This window comes from Mercenaria mercenaria, chromosome 15, assembly GCF_021730395.1.
Source record: "Mercenaria mercenaria strain notata chromosome 15, MADL_Memer_1, whole genome shotgun sequence".
In the NCBI taxonomy this organism is placed as follows: Eukaryota; Metazoa; Mollusca; class Bivalvia; order Venerida; family Veneridae; genus Mercenaria; species Mercenaria mercenaria.
In genome coordinates this window covers 74,416,097-74,433,981 of record NC_069375.1, presented here as the reverse complement: position 1 = coordinate 74,433,981, position 17,885 = coordinate 74,416,097, and the positions used below count along the sequence as shown (strand labels likewise).

The following is a 17,885-nucleotide window of genomic DNA, read 5'->3' as shown; positions in this document are numbered from 1 at the left end:
GCTGTTTATTTGAGTACATATATAAAATATACTGATTTTAATCATCTTTACAAATGATTATTAAGTCTGATGACATGTAAATGGATCATTTCAGATGTTGCCTTTGTATGTCATTTAATATCATTAAAGATGGTCAAACACATTTTACCAACAATTTATGACATGTTTCAGTCTTCACATATTCTGTTACAGATTCATTTAAGGAATTAAACATTAATTACATACAGATTCATTTAAGGAATTAAACATTTATAACATAGAGTTGTATCTATATTGGAAATATGTATTTTATTACTTTTTATGAAATTTTGTAATTATCTCCCTTTAACAGGAGTGTTTTTTGTTGTTTTTTTAAAGGGAATTATTTCTTTTGATTTCAGTACTTTGTCTAGTGTTTCATTTAATGAATATTTGGAAATTTCAACAGACTAATTCTTGATTCACCGCAAGCAATTGATTGAGTATCTGTATAGATATGATATCTGTAGATATCATAAAATGTATTCAAAACACAAGCAATAGTATTTCATGTAATATACCTTCTAGACAATAAATTACAACTGGGTAAGATGTTTACTAGTTTATTTAGATATTCATAAATCACATGAAAAAACAATACATTTATTTACATGACTTATTCACATAGCAAGCATTATAGAAAATATATAATACTCCTTATAATCACAACTCAACAGGGTAAGTTTCAAACTTATCAGACACAGTTGCACAGTTAATGTTGGTCACAATACATCTCCTTATCACTTAAAACTGTCCATAATACTTTCCAACATATCCAAGGAGTTCTTCACAAACAATGTCATGGTTATCATACTGATCCCATAAATCAAACAACCATTCATCACTGAGACGACATCGACGGGATGTAGTTCCTTCAAGAAGTCTGGTCACTTCCAGATTCACCAACTTAGATTCTACAAGGAGGATCTCCAGAAGGCGGTAGGTCTTGACCTTCCCTCTGCCGGCCTTTGTGTTAAGTTTTCGGTGCCACCCTGAAATTATAACAATTTCCCTATACATTACAACATAAAATTAAAAACAGTCAAATTAAGCCAATTAATTTTGCATTTTAAGCCACATTCTTTGTCTACTTCTTACGAATAAAGTTTTTATTAATTTGTTCATATACTTTTTAAAAAAAATGTTATTACTATTGGTAAAATGGCCCCAGCAGGCATGCTTGACTCTGGTTGTTCAAATAGTCATCATCACCATTATTATCATCATGATACTGAATATATTAGATTGTATAGAAATTGGCACTTAATCAAACTATTAATTTGCGGCTTTGTATGCAGTCTAAGATAACATTCTCTTACCCTCTGTGTCATTGTTGGTACGGATGGTCTGACGGTACACAGACCACTCATCTTCAGACCACTTAGAGCTCTCAAGCCATTCGTCGCTTACATAAGTGAAGAGGTCCTGGACTTGTTCGTTACAGTCGTCCGCCTGCTCTTTTAGTTTCCTGAAGGCCCGTTTAATGTCTGCTGCAGGGAGGAACGGCAGTGCCAATAACTTGCGTATCAGACTGTGTAATGACTGACGTTCTCTGTATGTTCTGGCGAGACCAAACTCTCCGATGTGCTTCTGTACAGCCTGCAAAGTATCAAATTCATTTGCATTAACTCCAAAATTTGTGCATTTGATATTAGTCACTGTCATATCAATAGTCTAAATTTGACAAATAATTTCAAGAGACATTTAATATCAATTATAATATACTATAAAAATAAAATGGGACAATAATAAGTTTTAATGTACCTTGAGAAATAAATGTACTCACCTGTGACCAGTGGAATGCACAACCCTTAAGCTTACTACTGGGGAACACCTCCCTCAGGGCATGCCACAGAGCTGAAAACAAATAATATATATTAGGGACCTCATAATAAGTCAAATTTTGTTAGAAATGATTAATCTAATTTGTTGTCGTTAATTTTGTTGAATGAATTGAACTATTCATCACACTGGAAATACTGTTACCTCATAATGACAATTTTTTGTTTGTAAAATAAAATAGCTAATTAAAAAAAAAAACACATTGTTATTTTTGTTATTCACATAGAAATTGTAGATTTGTTTCATTCATTTGTAATACTTTGCAAATACTTTTCTTATATTTTACACACCTATCTCAAAGTCCATGGTGAAGCACTCTACCGCTGGAGCCTCTTCCAGAATGTCAAGAACCTTCTGCAGGATCTGAAATTTATGGAATTAAAAGCAATGTTGATTGTGATATTCTGATTTAATATAAATTGATTTAGTACAGTTTTATTACTTTAAGGAAGAAAAATAAGAAAACTGTATTTATTTAAATTATTTTCATTTGAATCCAATTGAATGAACTCTTTGCAAAATCATATACTGAATTATAATATAAATAATTGAAATAAATTAAATTGAATAATTAAAAATCCTCATCCAAATATTAAACAATGTATAACTCACAGCAACATAGTCCTGCTTTCGGCGTCTTGTCGTCAGCATGTACATAAGTGGCACCTGCTTCATGTTGTCTCCCTCTCGGATGAAGGCATGGATAGACCACAGCTGAACGAATGGTAAATGTACTGCCTTGAATGTACCGTCTAAGTACCACTTCCGTGCTTTGGTCAACAGGTCCAGCTGTGTCTGGGTGGCGAACATCATGTGGCGTTCTCCGGTCACATGGACATCTCCTACCAGAAATGGCTCCTTGAGGAACTCGTCATCAAACTAAAATTATGAGATATGATATCTATTCAGTGAAAAAAAATCAGAACCTTTCCTTTTAGAAATACAAAATAAGGTGTAGAGTTTTCAGGTTACTTAATGAATATCACTTCAATATCATAAAAATCATAATGTTTTAACTGACAAAGCTAAGGCGGTGTCCCACTGTGTTCCTGTATTTGTTTGTTTTGTCCTTTTGTGTTCATTTTTGTGTGTGATGTGCGAGAGTTGTTCGTGTGTGTCTTTGGGGAGGCTGCGCTTTTTGAACATGGCTTTCCCTGTTGGATATCCTTCCTTGTTTTTTTTATTTTGAGGCAAGCACTGAGAGATGACAATAATGCTGTTGTTTTTATTTTGATATAAAACATACCTCGAAATCCAAGTTCTTTGGCTGTTTTCGGAGAACCCCCTCCCTGGCACGGTGCATTTTTCTGATGACTGATTTTGTTTTTGGTATTCTGCTGTCTTTGGACCCAAACAATGACGTCATGGCTTCATCGGCAAACATGGTCGGTCTGAGTTCTATATGTCGCACGGCCTCCTGCTTGGCCTGAAATACAAATTCGCTGTTAGGTTTCTTATATGGCAATATGTTGTATGCCAATACAACCAAACAATCAAAATATGTACAGAAAAACTCATAGTTAAGATGAAAAAATTATAAACTAAAAATACATACATCTCGTGCAAGAATGGGCTTCTTGGCTACTAGCAGGTCACCGGGGTGAGTGTGTGGTGCTGAACCTGGTATGAAGACATTGTCTCTCTGAGCTACTGTAGCGCCACAGTGGTTGCCTTTGCGTCGTACACAGCATCGCCAGTATGTTGTTTTCTTCCCAGGCACCTGAAATGATTTTTACATTTACACAAACGAACTTGTGTGTGCTCAACCACATTATGGTGATCTAAATTCAATTTAAGGTTCAAAGTTCTCGGTTCAAATATTTGTGATTCTGATATCCTGATGAAGGTTCATCAGGAACTGAAATTAGTAGATCTATAAATAAATAGATCTACAGTTTAAACATATCAGGTCTTCAGACGTGTTTTACCTTTACTTTATGTATTCTTTAATAGTGGTTTTATATCAAAAGTTATGAAGCAAAAATTTAATTAAATATTTCCAATTATGGTATCCGATTTTTTTCCCTTACCTTTATGACGTAGGAGTGTCCATCTGATGTAACTAGCTTCGGTTTCTTACGAATGATTCCTTCTTTGATGACGTCATAGGTAATCTCACCGGCATCTTCCAGAATCGTCTGAGACATTGGTCGTTCGTCAAGAGATCTGGAAATTTTATTAGCACAACTAAGAAAACTTACAGGCACAGTCACGTATTTATATTATTCTAGCACTTGATTTGATATTCTAGTTTCATTTTTTGCAATGTTTATGAATATGTAGTACACTGTATAACATTGTACAAACACATTTTGTGAAAGAGCTTCACTGACTGAAAATGTTAAAAAATTTGGTTAGATACTCCATTTTTATTTGGCAGTGCTGATGAAAGTGAATATGATCGCATTGTATGTCAAATCACATTATATGCAAATATTATAATTCAAAACTCACTTACTGTTCAATATACATGGTCGTGTCAGCAGAGCCGTGTCTGGAAATGTCAAACCCAGATGACAATGGTGATGGTGGTGATGGACCTAGTGGTGATGGTGTTGGTGGGAACGTCCAGCTCTGAGGTAGCTGCAAAGCTGTAGGTGATGGAGGCGTCAGTGGTGGCGGCAGTGATAGAGCAGGTGATGGAGGCGTTGGTGGTGGCGGCAGTGATAGAGCAGGGGATGGAGACGTCGGTGACTGTGGCGGCATCGGTACAGACTCTATGCTCACCTGTAGATGGAATGTCCCGTGCACTTGAGATGACTGTAAAAAATGGAATTACAATCAACTTATGATTATACCAAACATGAAGATAATACAATTTATTTGCTGTAAATCAATATTGAACATAATATGTATGTGTCAGCTGTGACCACTTGTAGAAGGTTTAAGTGTAAAATATATTTCTTCTAAGTAATCTTGATTATTTCATTCATGAAAGCTGTTTAAGAAATAATCATGTCAGAACTAAATGGATAAGTATCTTACATCTATCATTGTAGAGTGCATGTCCTCAGAGATGTCCATGGGCATGGTACTGTTTGGATCACTTAGCTCCTGGGGTGCCTCGGAACAGGGCGGACACACATGATTAAGTTTCTTCAGCCCCTTCTCGATAAGCCTGTAATCTCTACGGCTGATTCCTGAATTCATCATAAGATAACAACATATAATTTTGGAAACATAGTACATCATCAATATATATTTAACATTTGCATTACATATAGTATAACATCACGTGTAACTGTATGGTAAATTATAATAAAAACAGTTTACACAGAGGATGATCATAGTTTACTAGACATGATAGTATTTCTAATTTTTAAACTTTCTTTAACATATTTTGCAGTCTGTTAGTAGTTTGCAACAGCTGAATAAATCTGAACATCGATGGTCTTACATAAAATTATTTCTTTATATATCTATTATGTAAATTCCTGTAACAAGGACAAATTAAAATAAAGTGGTACTCATCTAAATAGACGGAGCCATTATTCTCAAAAGTGTGCAATATCATTTTCAATAATTTCTTATAAATCGACACTGTTCATATTGTATGCCGGAGAATCACAGGTCACATTGTCATTTTATCATAGAACCATAGAACCTAAAGACCTTGTGTAGAATTGTTTAAACATTACTGCGGAGGATTACAAAGATTGCAAAATATAAAGATTGTTTCACTGTGGTTAGTGCTAAAATGTTGAAAGATGTTTACTTTCCCATAAAAAATATTTGCTGACGTGTAAATATACCGTAATTTTGTTAATGAAGCTTTTTTGTCAGATAACCAATTAGACTATTTTTTTAAGCTGGATTAAGATGAAAGCTTCAAACTTATTGAAACCACCCTAGATTCCGCTTCCTGGAAAACCAGTACTTTATTAATACTAAACATCATACCTTTGAATGTTTAAGAACAGTTAGTCTAAGAAATGATTTTACTGAAAAAAAATAACTGAACTGTATATTGATTTTTGCTTTAATCACAGGTCTTATTACTTATTATAATTACACATGATGCATGGGTACTTTGGAATTTTAGCTGTCAGGACAACACAAATGATATTTATTTGTAAAAATGATAGAATTTGGTTTCCCTTAGATACCTCTATTACAATATTCTTGTTTCTAGTTTCTGCATGTACATAAGACAAGCAGTGAGTTTCCAGTATTGGAAACTATTTATTTTTCATTATCTATATTACATCACTAATATAGGTTTTTCTCATGGAACAGAAAATATATTATATGATATATTTTAACTTTTTATTATTACCAGTTTTCAAAACAATAATAATAAAACTAACGTCACAAAAATATAATTGTAACTGACACAACTTAATCATACAAGATATATTTGATTACAAATATATGTGAAAAGTATGTTATTAAATGTGCTTATTTTAGAAAGTAATAATTTTGATAACTTATTTATGTTATAAAATATATGAAAATATTTGTATTTCTTGTAATGTGATTTAATTCAACTAAGAAATTGAAAATTACCCAGTCTGTCTATATCTTTCTGTAATAAAGACTCTGTATCAAGTGTCAGTAGCTGGTGCCAATCAGTGACACATGGGAAATACACAGGAATTTCACAGGAATTTCGAAAGAATTCACACTTAACAATACTAACTTTATTAGTCAAATAAGTTACCTGACTATCTCCTAACTTTTTTTTATTGTTTTAGTGTATATTCCAAATTCTAACATCTAAAATAAGTGAAAATGATCAATATCAATCAAACATATCTTCATTATTATATTAATATATCAAAGACCAAAATTAAAAACATTAAAAAAGAATTAAAATTTAAATCAAAACATCACCCGGCTATTCTTACTTATCAAATATATGTTATCAAGGTTATAACTATTCGTCCGTCGTTTATATGACTGAAAAACTGTTGAAAAAGACGTTAAACCCGAACACACACATATAACTATTCGCTCATTATAATTTGGTTGATATGTTTCATTTTACAAAATAATTTTAATTAAATATCCCAAAGGAGTTTCCATAAAGAAATGACTACCGTTATAAAAAATAATTGATAATAAAGCTAATATAACATACCTGTGCCACATAGTCTATGGCGCCACTTGTCACAAACGTCATATGTTACAGCTTCACATTTTGCAGTAACCTCCCTACCACAAACAACACAATCATTGTCAGACATTGTCCACAATTGCACTTTTATTAATAATTTGATATTAAATTCAGAAAATATTCCAACTTAGGTTACACAATGTTTACTATTATAAATATTCCGTATCACAATAATTCAGATTCAAAGTTTCAAACAGACATGAAACTAAGAAAATAAGATTACAGTATAAATAATAATCAGAACCAATTAAATTCTCTCACTTTTAATTGCAATCAATTTTTGGTATAGAATTATTGTTTGATTTTAAAATAATTATTTCATCTACAATAAAAAGCTACACTATTAAGATAATATTAATTACTCACTGTTTCTTTCATGTTTTCCTTTGATCAGAAATTCTTCAAAAGACTTCAAAACACCATGGAAATAATCCCCGAAAACCTGATAATCTTTAATGGATTGATCAGTAAGTGGTCAATCTTGATTACGTTTTACTCAATTTAGAGCCGCTAATTGGTTGCCTAACACTTCTTTAATTAATTGAATTTGAATTCTTTTATGTCATTTTCAAGTTGCATATTAATATTGTTAATAATTATTAATAATAATTTTTAATCAATGGAAATTCATTTCTTTTAAGTCATTTCTAAGTTGCATAATAATCATTTTAGTCATTTTCAAGTTGCATATTAATATTGTTAATAATTGCACTTCTTTAATCAATTGAAATTCATTTCTTTTAAGTCATTTCGAAGTTGCATAATAATCATTAATTTCTTATTTATGGTCAGAACATATCTGTTTAAATACTAAAAGAAAGAAAATGATGGCAAAAAGTAACATTATGTATCAAAATTTGAAAATGGGGTGAAATGTCACTTACAAAAAAATGAAATTTTGGGGTAAAGTGTCATCGGGGTGAAATGTCATCCAAAACAGGGGTGAATTGTCATGGGGTGAAATGTCATCGGGGTGAAGTGTCTGTTTTCCAGATAGACAAAGTCAAGGTCGATTCACACAGACTTTAAAACCCGTCACCGTACCATTCCGTATGGAGGTTTACAAGGACAGAGTGAACAAACTTTTTAATTTTTTAACGTGGCTGTCCTCATAAAATGATGAGATGTTTGAGCTTTGAACTCTTGGCCCAGTTTACATTGCCTATAGCACATATACTTGAAAAAAGTAGTCCGTCAGTTGCATTGACGGTATAAACCTGCATTGACTGAATAAACCTCAAGTTTACACGGCAGGCAGATATCGGCCTGATAAATGCATAGTGGTGGGATAAAGAGCTTTATTTCCTTGTTTATTAGTAATCAGGGCGTTAGCCCGGGGGTTAAATACTGAAGCATCAGAACGACGAACCTGGTAAATTAGAAAATGAATCAAAAGAAGGCCTTCATTGTTTTCATTCTGACATGCCCACCCCCCTTCGGGGAAGGAGGGGTATATTGTTTTGCAGATGTTTGTCACTCGGTCGGTATGCAATCGGTTTCCGGATGATAACTCAAAAACTCTTGAGCCTAGGATCATTAAGCTGATAGAGAGATTGGTCATATATGTCCAATTTAAATAACATATATAGAAAAATAATGAAACTATTCTAAAAAGAAAGACAATTATTTTTATTTAAAAAATCCCATTTTTCAAGGTATGTGGCTTTGATGCACACCCCCGATTTGTTACGCGCCTGAATACCATATTATTTATACCCGTTGATGCAGAAATCATTCCTGAATATTTTAGTTATCATATTGGTATATATGTCTAAAAGCTAAGACCGCCCTTGCGATTATCACAGCTATACCCGAAACTGTGTGATTCTCACGCCGTTTTTTGTAGAGCCCGTTGTCCAAATGGCTGTTCAGCGTCCGTCCGTATTTCTTTGTCCTGACGATAAGTTGTCATTGATTGATTGTGGGATTTTAAAATAACTTATCACAATTGTTCACCGTTCATGAGACGGCGTGTTGCGCGCAACACCCGTGTCAACATCTTACAGTCAAGGTCACACTGAGTTTAAAGGTCAAATGCGGCTATTATTGACTTTGTCTGGACAATAACTTCGTCATTGAATGTGGGATTATAAAATGACCTGGCACAATTGTTCACCATCGTGAGATGGTGTGTCGCATGAAACATCGGTGTCAATATCTTAATGGTCAAGGTCGCACTTGGAGTTTAATGGTCAAATATTGCTATAATTGTCCTTGCCCGGACAATAACTTTGTCATTGAATGTGGGATTATAAAATAACCTGACACAATTGTTTTATTTGGCACAAATGTTTGTCTCAGTGAGACAGAGTTTCGTGTGCAACTCCCAGTCCTTTTGACAGCCGGCGGGCTCGACATGTTGCCCTTGGGCATCTCGTTTTCAAAGTATATATGTCTAATACTAAGACCGCCCGTGCGATTATAACGGCTATACCCGAAACCGTGTGATTCTCACGCCGTTTCTTCCAAAGGATGTGGCTTTAATGCACACGCCCGATTTGATACGCGCCTGAACAACCAATTATTTATACCCGTTTATGCAGAAATCATTCCTGAATACTTTTATTTATCATATTGGTATATATGTCTTAAACTAAGATCGCCCGTGCGATCATCACGGCTATACCCGAAACCGTGTGATTCTCACGCCGCCGCGTAGTTATCGCAAGATACGGAAACCTTAAGACAACTTTTAATATGAAATTCTTTATTACTTTCCCTATTTTATTTTCAAAATATGTTGCTTTGATGCTCACTATAGAGTTGCTACGCACCTGAATATTAAATAAATAAATAAATAAATACGCCGCAAAAAAATGCCTAGTACCCGCCCAGGCCCTGGATGTTTTATCATTTATCAGCTCGTGGTTAAGCATTTCAGTGCAATTTAGATAAAATATATTATATAAAACTAAAACTTTTTTAAAGAAAGGCAAATATTTTCATGAAAAAAATCCTATTTTTTCAAGGTATGTGGCTTTGATGCTCACCTCCGAATTGATACGCGCCTGAATACCCAATTATTTTATACCCGTTGATGCAGAAATCATTCCTAAATAATTTTATGTATCATTTTGGTAAATATGTTTAAAACTAATATCGCCCGTGCGATTGTCACGGCTATAACCGAAACAGTGTGATTCTCACGCCGCCGAGTAATTATCACAATATACGGGAACATTTTAAGACAAATTTTAATATGAAATACTTTATTAATTTTCCATTTTTTTAAACTATGTTGCTTTGGTGCTTACACCAGAGTTTCTTCACACCTGAATATTAAAAAAAATTACGCCATTAAATGCTGGAATCATTCTTGAAAAAAATTAATACATCGTACTCGTATATTTATATGCCTTAAACCAGGAAGGTCTAATACGTATCAGTTGATCCAGCTTAGACTAACAAAGTCCGTTTGAGTTTAACGGCCACACGCCGAACCGCAAAAATGCTAAAAAATCTCCCCTGCCCTTTTTCATTTAATGAATCAACTCGTTAAACATTTGATTTTAATGCTCCACACGGAAAAATCACTTCAAAATTAATTCTACAGGATGCTCTGTTGCCACGCAGATAATTGCTCAATACAGAATAATTATTTTCTTTAAACAGAAATAAATATATTATCATCAAAATGTTATTACATTTTAGTGCGCACCCTTGCGATGGCCTCAAGCCACGCACTAGAAAATAAAATTTTAAGAATAGATGCAGAAGTCATTCTGAATCATTTTTGCATTATATAGGTATATCATATATACCTACAATTACGCCGCCCGCATAGACATTTATCGTAATATACTCCTCACTAGCCGCCCCTGGATTTTTTAAAGTTCGTATCAGTTACTAGCCGCCCCTAGATTATTAAAGATTGTATTAGGTCATAGTATTCGGTTTAAAAATAAATGCACGGACACGTATTAACACTATTCTAAAAAGGTCTGAATCATTTTGTTTATGAAGAAAACAACACTTTCCTTTTTCTTAAAACTATGTTGCTTTGATGCATACACCCAGTTGCTACGCACCTGGGGTGCGTTTTATGGAAAGTCCTCAGTCTTAAAACAGTCTTAAGACCAAAACTGTGACAATTTTGCGTTTCAAAGAAAGTCATAAAAACAGTCCCAAATTTTTAGTCCTAAGTTTATGACCAAAATCGATCCTAAGTCTAGGACTGCTATTGAGCAGTCTTACGATAGTCCTAGAATAGTCTTAAGACACAAACACTCCGAAATCAAAGATGGCCGCCTTCATTGTATTTGTCTGAGAAAACAAATCTTGATTATATTTCTCTAAAAATCTAAACTTGCGCCCTGCGATTTTTCTCGGGTTTCTCGAGACAATGGCTGGACTGTCTAGAAGTATTTCTCAAAGAAGCAAAATCGCGATTGTTCGACAGTACAGTATAAGCCACCGCCGTAATCAATGCTAAAATACGCCACCGCCGTAGTCGGTGCTAAGCACGGCCCGTATAACCATTAAACATGGGTGGTGACAAAGTTTTGGCAGAGCCGGTAGTTGTTTTATTTTCAAGGGCAGTAATCCATATAAAACTAAAATGGCCGACTGTTGTTAAGGACATTGATTACGATATTTAAACACATTCAGCAATTTACTTGCAACAAGAACAACAGTTTCAAACGTTTTAAATGTTTGTAAGATGTTTCTTTATTGCCTGAATACTACAAACCTTTGAAGATTACACTGACCAACTACAGTAGACGTTTTAATATTCATGTGGTTCGTACCAAAAACACTCGTACCGAAATGTCAATAAAAAAGAAACAATAAGAAAAAAGATGTATTGTGACTTGTTTGTTATTATGTCACAAGTTATATTTATGCTAATACCATTTATTATGCAACAAAATTATGATTTTTCTATTTCACAACTTACTGTAACAGGGTGAGAAAATGCGGAGTCAATTTCTGTCTCAAACCTTGGAATCCTTTCTTTCAGGGTGAAAGCTCTACCAATTGCACTAAATGACTGCCTACACAAATTCTTCTACAATGCACTTTACTGGTATGCACTTCCTGCTAGGATTTTAAAAAAGGTTGATGGTAGCCCCCATATAAGAATAAATGGAGAATATTAAATGAAAGTGCATACAAGTAAAGTGCAAGTCTGATACCATGATACAATTCCCCGCTATATAAATTTCGCCCTTGAATTTCTAATGTGACAGACAACAAGGTAATTATGATCTAGGACAACATAAAGTTACGGTCCCATATTATGCGTAAAATGTGCATTTAGTCTGGGGATCAAACTCCGGGATCTATTACTTACAGGGCGAGTACTCTACCGACTGAGCTTACCGTTAACTACACAAAATCTCCCTTTTGTTGTTATCAAGTCCTGTACTTGACATTATATTGCCTCAACCGCTTCAAGTGCGGAAGGTTGTGGGTATGATCCCTGGTCACATTGTACCAAATACCTGAAAATTTGTACTAGTAGCTTCCTAGGTTGTCACTCAGCATTAACAAAAGCACCGACTTTCGGGTACTGACGCTCATCTGATTTTTTTGTATAATAGAATTATTGTCCTACCCATGATTTTCTAAGTCTAAAAAGGGCCATCATTCTTGCAAAAAGCAGGATAGAGTTATGTTTCTTGATGTACAGCGTCCGCTTATGATGGTGAAAAACTGTTGCAAGTTTTAAAGCAATAGCTTTGATAGTTTATGAGAAAAGTTGACTTAAACATAATACTCAACCAAGAAAATCATTTTCTAAGTCCAAAAGGGGCAATAATTATTGCAAAAAGCAGGATGGAGTTATGTTACTTGCTGTACAGGGTCAGCTTATGATGGTGAACAAGTGTTGCAAGTTTCAAAGCAATAGCTTTGATAGTTTAAGAGAAAAAGTTGACCTAAACATGAAACTTAACCAAGAAATCTGATATTTTCTAAGTCCAAAAGGGGCCATAAATCTTGCAAAAAGCAGGATGGAGTTATGTTTCTTGCTGTACAGGGTCAGCTTATGATGGTGAACAAGTGTTGCAAGTTTTAAAGCAATAGCTTTGATAGTTTAGGAGAAAAGCTGACCTAAACATAAAACTTAACCAAGAAATCTGATATTTTCTAAGTACAAAAGGGGCCATCAATTTTGCAAAAAGCAGGATGTTCCTTGCTATACAGGGTCAGCTTATGATGGTGAACAAGTGTTGCAAGTTTCAAAGCAATAGCTTTGATAGTTTAGGAGAAAAGCTGACCTAAACATAATGTGACAGGAAAGGCCGTACCGGCGACAGTAACCATCAGAACAAATCAACACCCTTTACAATATTTACAAATTTACAAATTTACAAAAGATGATTATTAACAATGAATAGATGATATGAAAAGAAAAAAAAAAAAAAAAAAAATGATTATAAGGAAAAAAAATAAAGTTCAGTATCTCTAGATACAAAAGTTCTTATAGTTCCATTCTAATCTGACGTGGCACAGTTCTTTAATTTAATTGCGAACTTTAAGTAGCACAAACAATATATGACAACATATCTTATAGTCCAGTCCCTTTAAACAGTGAATACGTTGATTCCGTATTGGCTCCCTATGGTGGTAGGTGATTGCATCCTTGAGCTGACTTCAGAGGATAACAAAAATCAGCGTCTTTGCGGTTTACGGCACAACCATGGGACGAAAGCTCTGCGCTGGGAAAATCACATCCAGGCGAGTGAAGACAAGTGAACCTCGGGCATTGTACTTCCGGGTTATGACATCACCAGGTAAATCGTCTGGCGGAAGAAGCTAAAATATATAACATATGGTAAGCACCATAGCAAAACAAATAAGTTAGGGCATAAAACTGCTCCTTTGGGTACACCATACCTCCGTAGGCTCCCATAAATAATACGTGCTACTTATACAAAATATATGTGCTACTAAGTTCATACGTCACGTGATTAAATTACGTCACTTATTACTTCCATTATTACCAAAATTACTTACTTAAAAGACTAAAGTTAAAGTATGAAAAGATATGAAAAGTTTATGATGAAAATTATAGTAATGGAAATGATAAACTGCAGCCATTATTTACAACTACAAATTAACAAAATTCAATGTAAATCAAACGTTATATGATAGTTGGGATCCATATAATATCTAATGCCATACACTAAAACGGACATTGTATGTATATGCAATAAACTGGCACACAATTTCAAATTACAATAATATATTACATACAAGGTACTAGACTTGCCATATAGATTTATACATAATACAATGCAGTAATGGCGTTCCATAATTAACAAAATGTTTGACATAAGTTTTTGAAACAGAGTACTTTATAAATATCATGTTACAAATTTCAGTACAAATTTTACATCTTATATATAAATGAAACATTTTAGATTCCTCTTTCCAAATAATTTACAAAAGTCTGAAAAATTTAATAAATTATCCTGACATACCGGAACTAGCAAAAAACATATGCCGAAAAGTAAATGTTACAGAATGCTGTAGAATGCACAAAATTTACCAAATAAAAATCGTAATGCAAAAATCATACAAAAATCTAACAAATAAATTTCTTACCTCGATCGAGCATAAATTTCTAGCAAGAAATTAATTCAGACATAGATTCGTCTATAATGTCGGAAGGTGGTGTGCGCAAGGCATATCTAGTCCAGTCTATTTAAAAGGTAATGTCCCGCCAAATACTAAATTTCATGGGATTCACGGTCTATGCGTAAACTCTTGACTATTTGTATTTCCACGGGATTCACGGTATAGCCGGGGAATCTAACTACTTTGGCGCGGATTGAAATTGACAATTTGAGGCCCATTATAGTGGTTTTGGGGATAAAAACATAAATTACTGAAGTTTATAAAATATCAACTTTCTTATTACTGAACCGAATTTAATAAAATTTACATGGAAATTTAAGTTATGAAATACAGAAAAACATGAGAGGTATTTTATGCGTGAAATCTGACATTTACCTCAATAACTCAAAAATTTACAAGAAGATGATGCAATACCCGCATTTACACTACAGATAAAATAAGGCCCGTATGTCAATTTGTGACACATAAAACTCAACCAGGCAACGCAGACGCCGACGCCGACACCGACACCGCTCAAGTGATGACAATAACTCATTTTTTTTTTTTTTCAAAAAATCAGATGAGCTAAAAATAGTACTAGGACTGGTTAGCCCGGTGTCAGAATAATGTGATTGGTTGGGGTATCATGTCACCTGTCTATGGTTTGATATTCAAATGAGGCAGAACTATAAAGTTCAGCATTGCATCAATGCTGCAAGTAGACACTGTCATTTATATGACTGAGAAATTGTCGAAAAAGACACTACATGTAGGCTACACCCAAACACAGACACAAAAACTTGATATTCACAAAACACTGAATTGTATGGAAGGCCATAGTGTGTGGAAGATAGGTATGTCTTGAGTGCTAATTGCCAAATGCCTTATGCATCAGTATGCATAATGGCAATTACTCATTGCAAAATTCTAAATGCAAAATGTTATATGCCATAGTTTGAATAGTGCTAAATGTCAAATAATAAATTGTCATGAATTTATCTTATGCATCTTTTGGCCAGCTTTATGCCAACATCGTTTAACCTAACTTTGGCTAATGAATGTAACTTTTAATTATTTGAAAACACAATGTTCTGCTGGTCTGAATAACAGTAATAGCATGTTCTATCAGTCATGTGAACATGGGAATATGGGAATGACACTATTCCTTCTTATATATCAAAAGGTGACAAAGTTGTGTAATAATGGCAAATGACTATTTAAGGGATGCATTCATTCTGTTTTGCAACAACTTTTTAACATTTATCACTTTATAATTAACATTTTACTAACCATTTTGACATTAGATATTTCACTTTTAGCAGTTTGTCATTAGCATGATGTAACTGCATAATAAAGTAGAAGGTGGGCTAGGTGGCAGAAATCATATTATACAAACATAAAATTTAATCTGGTCTTAAAAGAAAAATATGGATACAAAGACAATGAAAATGTTATAGTTTTCATAATTTATTTAAGATAACAAAGTTTATAAATGTTAAACAACAGTGTTGTTTTGTGCAGTTATAATTATGGCATTTCATAATTTGATCTGAAATATTGGTTCAACAACTATTATAACACTTTTTATATTTTTGGAAAAATATCAGACACTTATAAATGCTATTGATTAAATTGTAATTACCAGACCCCAATTTCAAAAAAACTTAAGTAATTACTTAGTTAAGTCTGTTATTCTAAAATTGTGCTATTGCTGATGTTATTGTTATTTAATGTTGGATTTTTCTATAACAATGTATTAAATTATATAAATTATACTATGTTTAGTAGTGTTTGTATGCAATATACCTATTTCAGTCAAGAAAATATGATATTTCGAACTTCAGTATTTGCTCAAGTATATTTCTTGTTTCTATACTTTCTTTTCTGTAAAATTCAGAATTGTTGTTTTAATATATGAAATAGTCATATACAGTTCTGATATATATCACAAGAGGGCCATGATGACCCTATATTGCTCACCTGAGTTTAATTGCTTGCTTGAACAAATTTCTTTGCTAAAGCTTAAAAAACAGCAAAAAACAAGAGGGCCATGATGGCCCTATATCTCTCACCTGAGTACCGGTACCATTGCTTTAACCAAAAACAAAAAGAAAACACTCTTACAAGGTACAGATATGTCAAAATACACCTAAAAATTGGAGGTACCATCCATGTTGTACCACAGAAAAGTGGCCTCAGTTTTTCCCTAAGGCCAGTAATAAAAAAGTTACTAAATAAGCTCTTTATAGTAACATAAAAGGGAATAAAAAAAAAATATTGTAAGCGAACAAAAGAAGGATCTGCCAAATAAAAACAAGAGCACTGCAATGCAATGCAAATGCAGAGCAATATTCACATAAAACAAAGTCAATATATGACCTTTGACCCCTAAGTGTGACATTGACATTAAAAGTGTAGCCATCAGAAACATGCGCTCTGCAAATCCTTTCAATGAGTGAACATTTGTGTCAGGTTTCTCTGAAATCCATCGATCAAGGGGTTCAAGAGTTACAGAGCGGAAGGGAAATTGCTAACCAACACACAGACAGACAGACGGACAGGGAGACGATAACATAATACGTCCCTGCGGGCGTATAAGAAAAAATCGAGACTTTATGGTGATACAAGTTGTGTGCAAGTTTGGTTAAAATCAAATCATAAACAAGAGCTCGTCGAACACAAAATGCCCCCCTTGATGCATTCAGTAATTGCACAAGGAACAGAAATTATATGTTCACTGTAAACAAAAGTTCTACCATTCTGGTTTAATCTGACCTTGACCTTTAACCTATTAACCTAACAAGAGATTACAGAGTGATCTTGCTGCCATCCACTGAGCGATTTTTGAATGTTCCAAATTTCAAGACTAGCTCATGGTAAAAATCAATGTCAAATTTCATTTCGGTACAAAACAATGTGTATGTGGTCCAAATTTGAAAGCTTGAGAAATGTGAAAGCAGGTCACTAGATCAATTTCAAGGTCAAAGTTCATTTTGGTAGACAGAACTATGCATGTGCTTCAAATTTGAAGGCTGTAGCTTGAGAAATGTGAAAGTAGGTAATAGGTAAAAATCAACGTCAAATTTCAATTCAGAAAACAAAAATATGCATGCGATCCAAATTTGAAGCCTGTAGCTTCAGAAATGTGAAAGCAGGTCACTATGTCAATCTCAAGATCAAAGTTCATTTCGGTACACAAAACTATGCATGTGGATCAAATTTGAAGGCTGTAGCTTGAGAAATGTGAAAGTAGGTCACTAGGTCAAAATCAAGGTCAAATTTTATTTCGGAACACAAAACTATGCAAGTGTCCAACTTTGAAGCCTGTACCTTCAGAAATGTGAAA

The 17,885-nt window shown here is 33.8% G+C and overlaps 1 protein-coding gene across 1 annotated transcript; it reads right to left on the bottom strand.

Moving 5' to 3' along the window:
- Positions 1–762: 762 nt before the first annotated feature.
- LOC128548834 (uncharacterized) lies at positions 763–7,125 on the bottom strand. The gene is made up of 11 exons (XM_053524342.1): positions 6,941–7,125; positions 4,846–5,000; positions 4,319–4,620; positions 3,891–4,026; positions 3,416–3,580; positions 3,107–3,286; positions 2,473–2,739; positions 2,151–2,223; positions 1,805–1,875; positions 1,338–1,617; positions 763–1,010 (listed from the first exon to the last, which is right to left on the bottom strand). The coding sequence occupies exons 1-11, from the start codon at positions 7,044–7,046 to the stop codon at positions 763–765; spliced, it is 1,983 nt and encodes a 660-aa protein (XP_053380317.1). The 5' UTR covers positions 7,047–7,125.
- Between the last annotated feature and the right edge of the window lie 10,760 nt (positions 7,126–17,885).

Excerpts from the sequence above, each read along its gene's own strand:
- LOC128548834 (XM_053524342.1), bottom strand. The coding sequence starts at position 7,046 with ATGTCTGACAATGATTGTGTTGTTTGTGGTAGGGAGGTTACTGCAAAA. Across the intron at positions 4,027-4,318 it reads ACGACCATGTATATTGAACA|ATCTCTTGACGAACGACCAA; the intron begins GTAAGTGAGTTT and ends TAAAATTTCCAG. Across the intron at positions 1,618-1,804 it reads GTGCATTCCACTGGTCACAG|GCTGTACAGAAGCACATCGG; the intron begins GTGAGTACATTT and ends GATACTTTGCAG.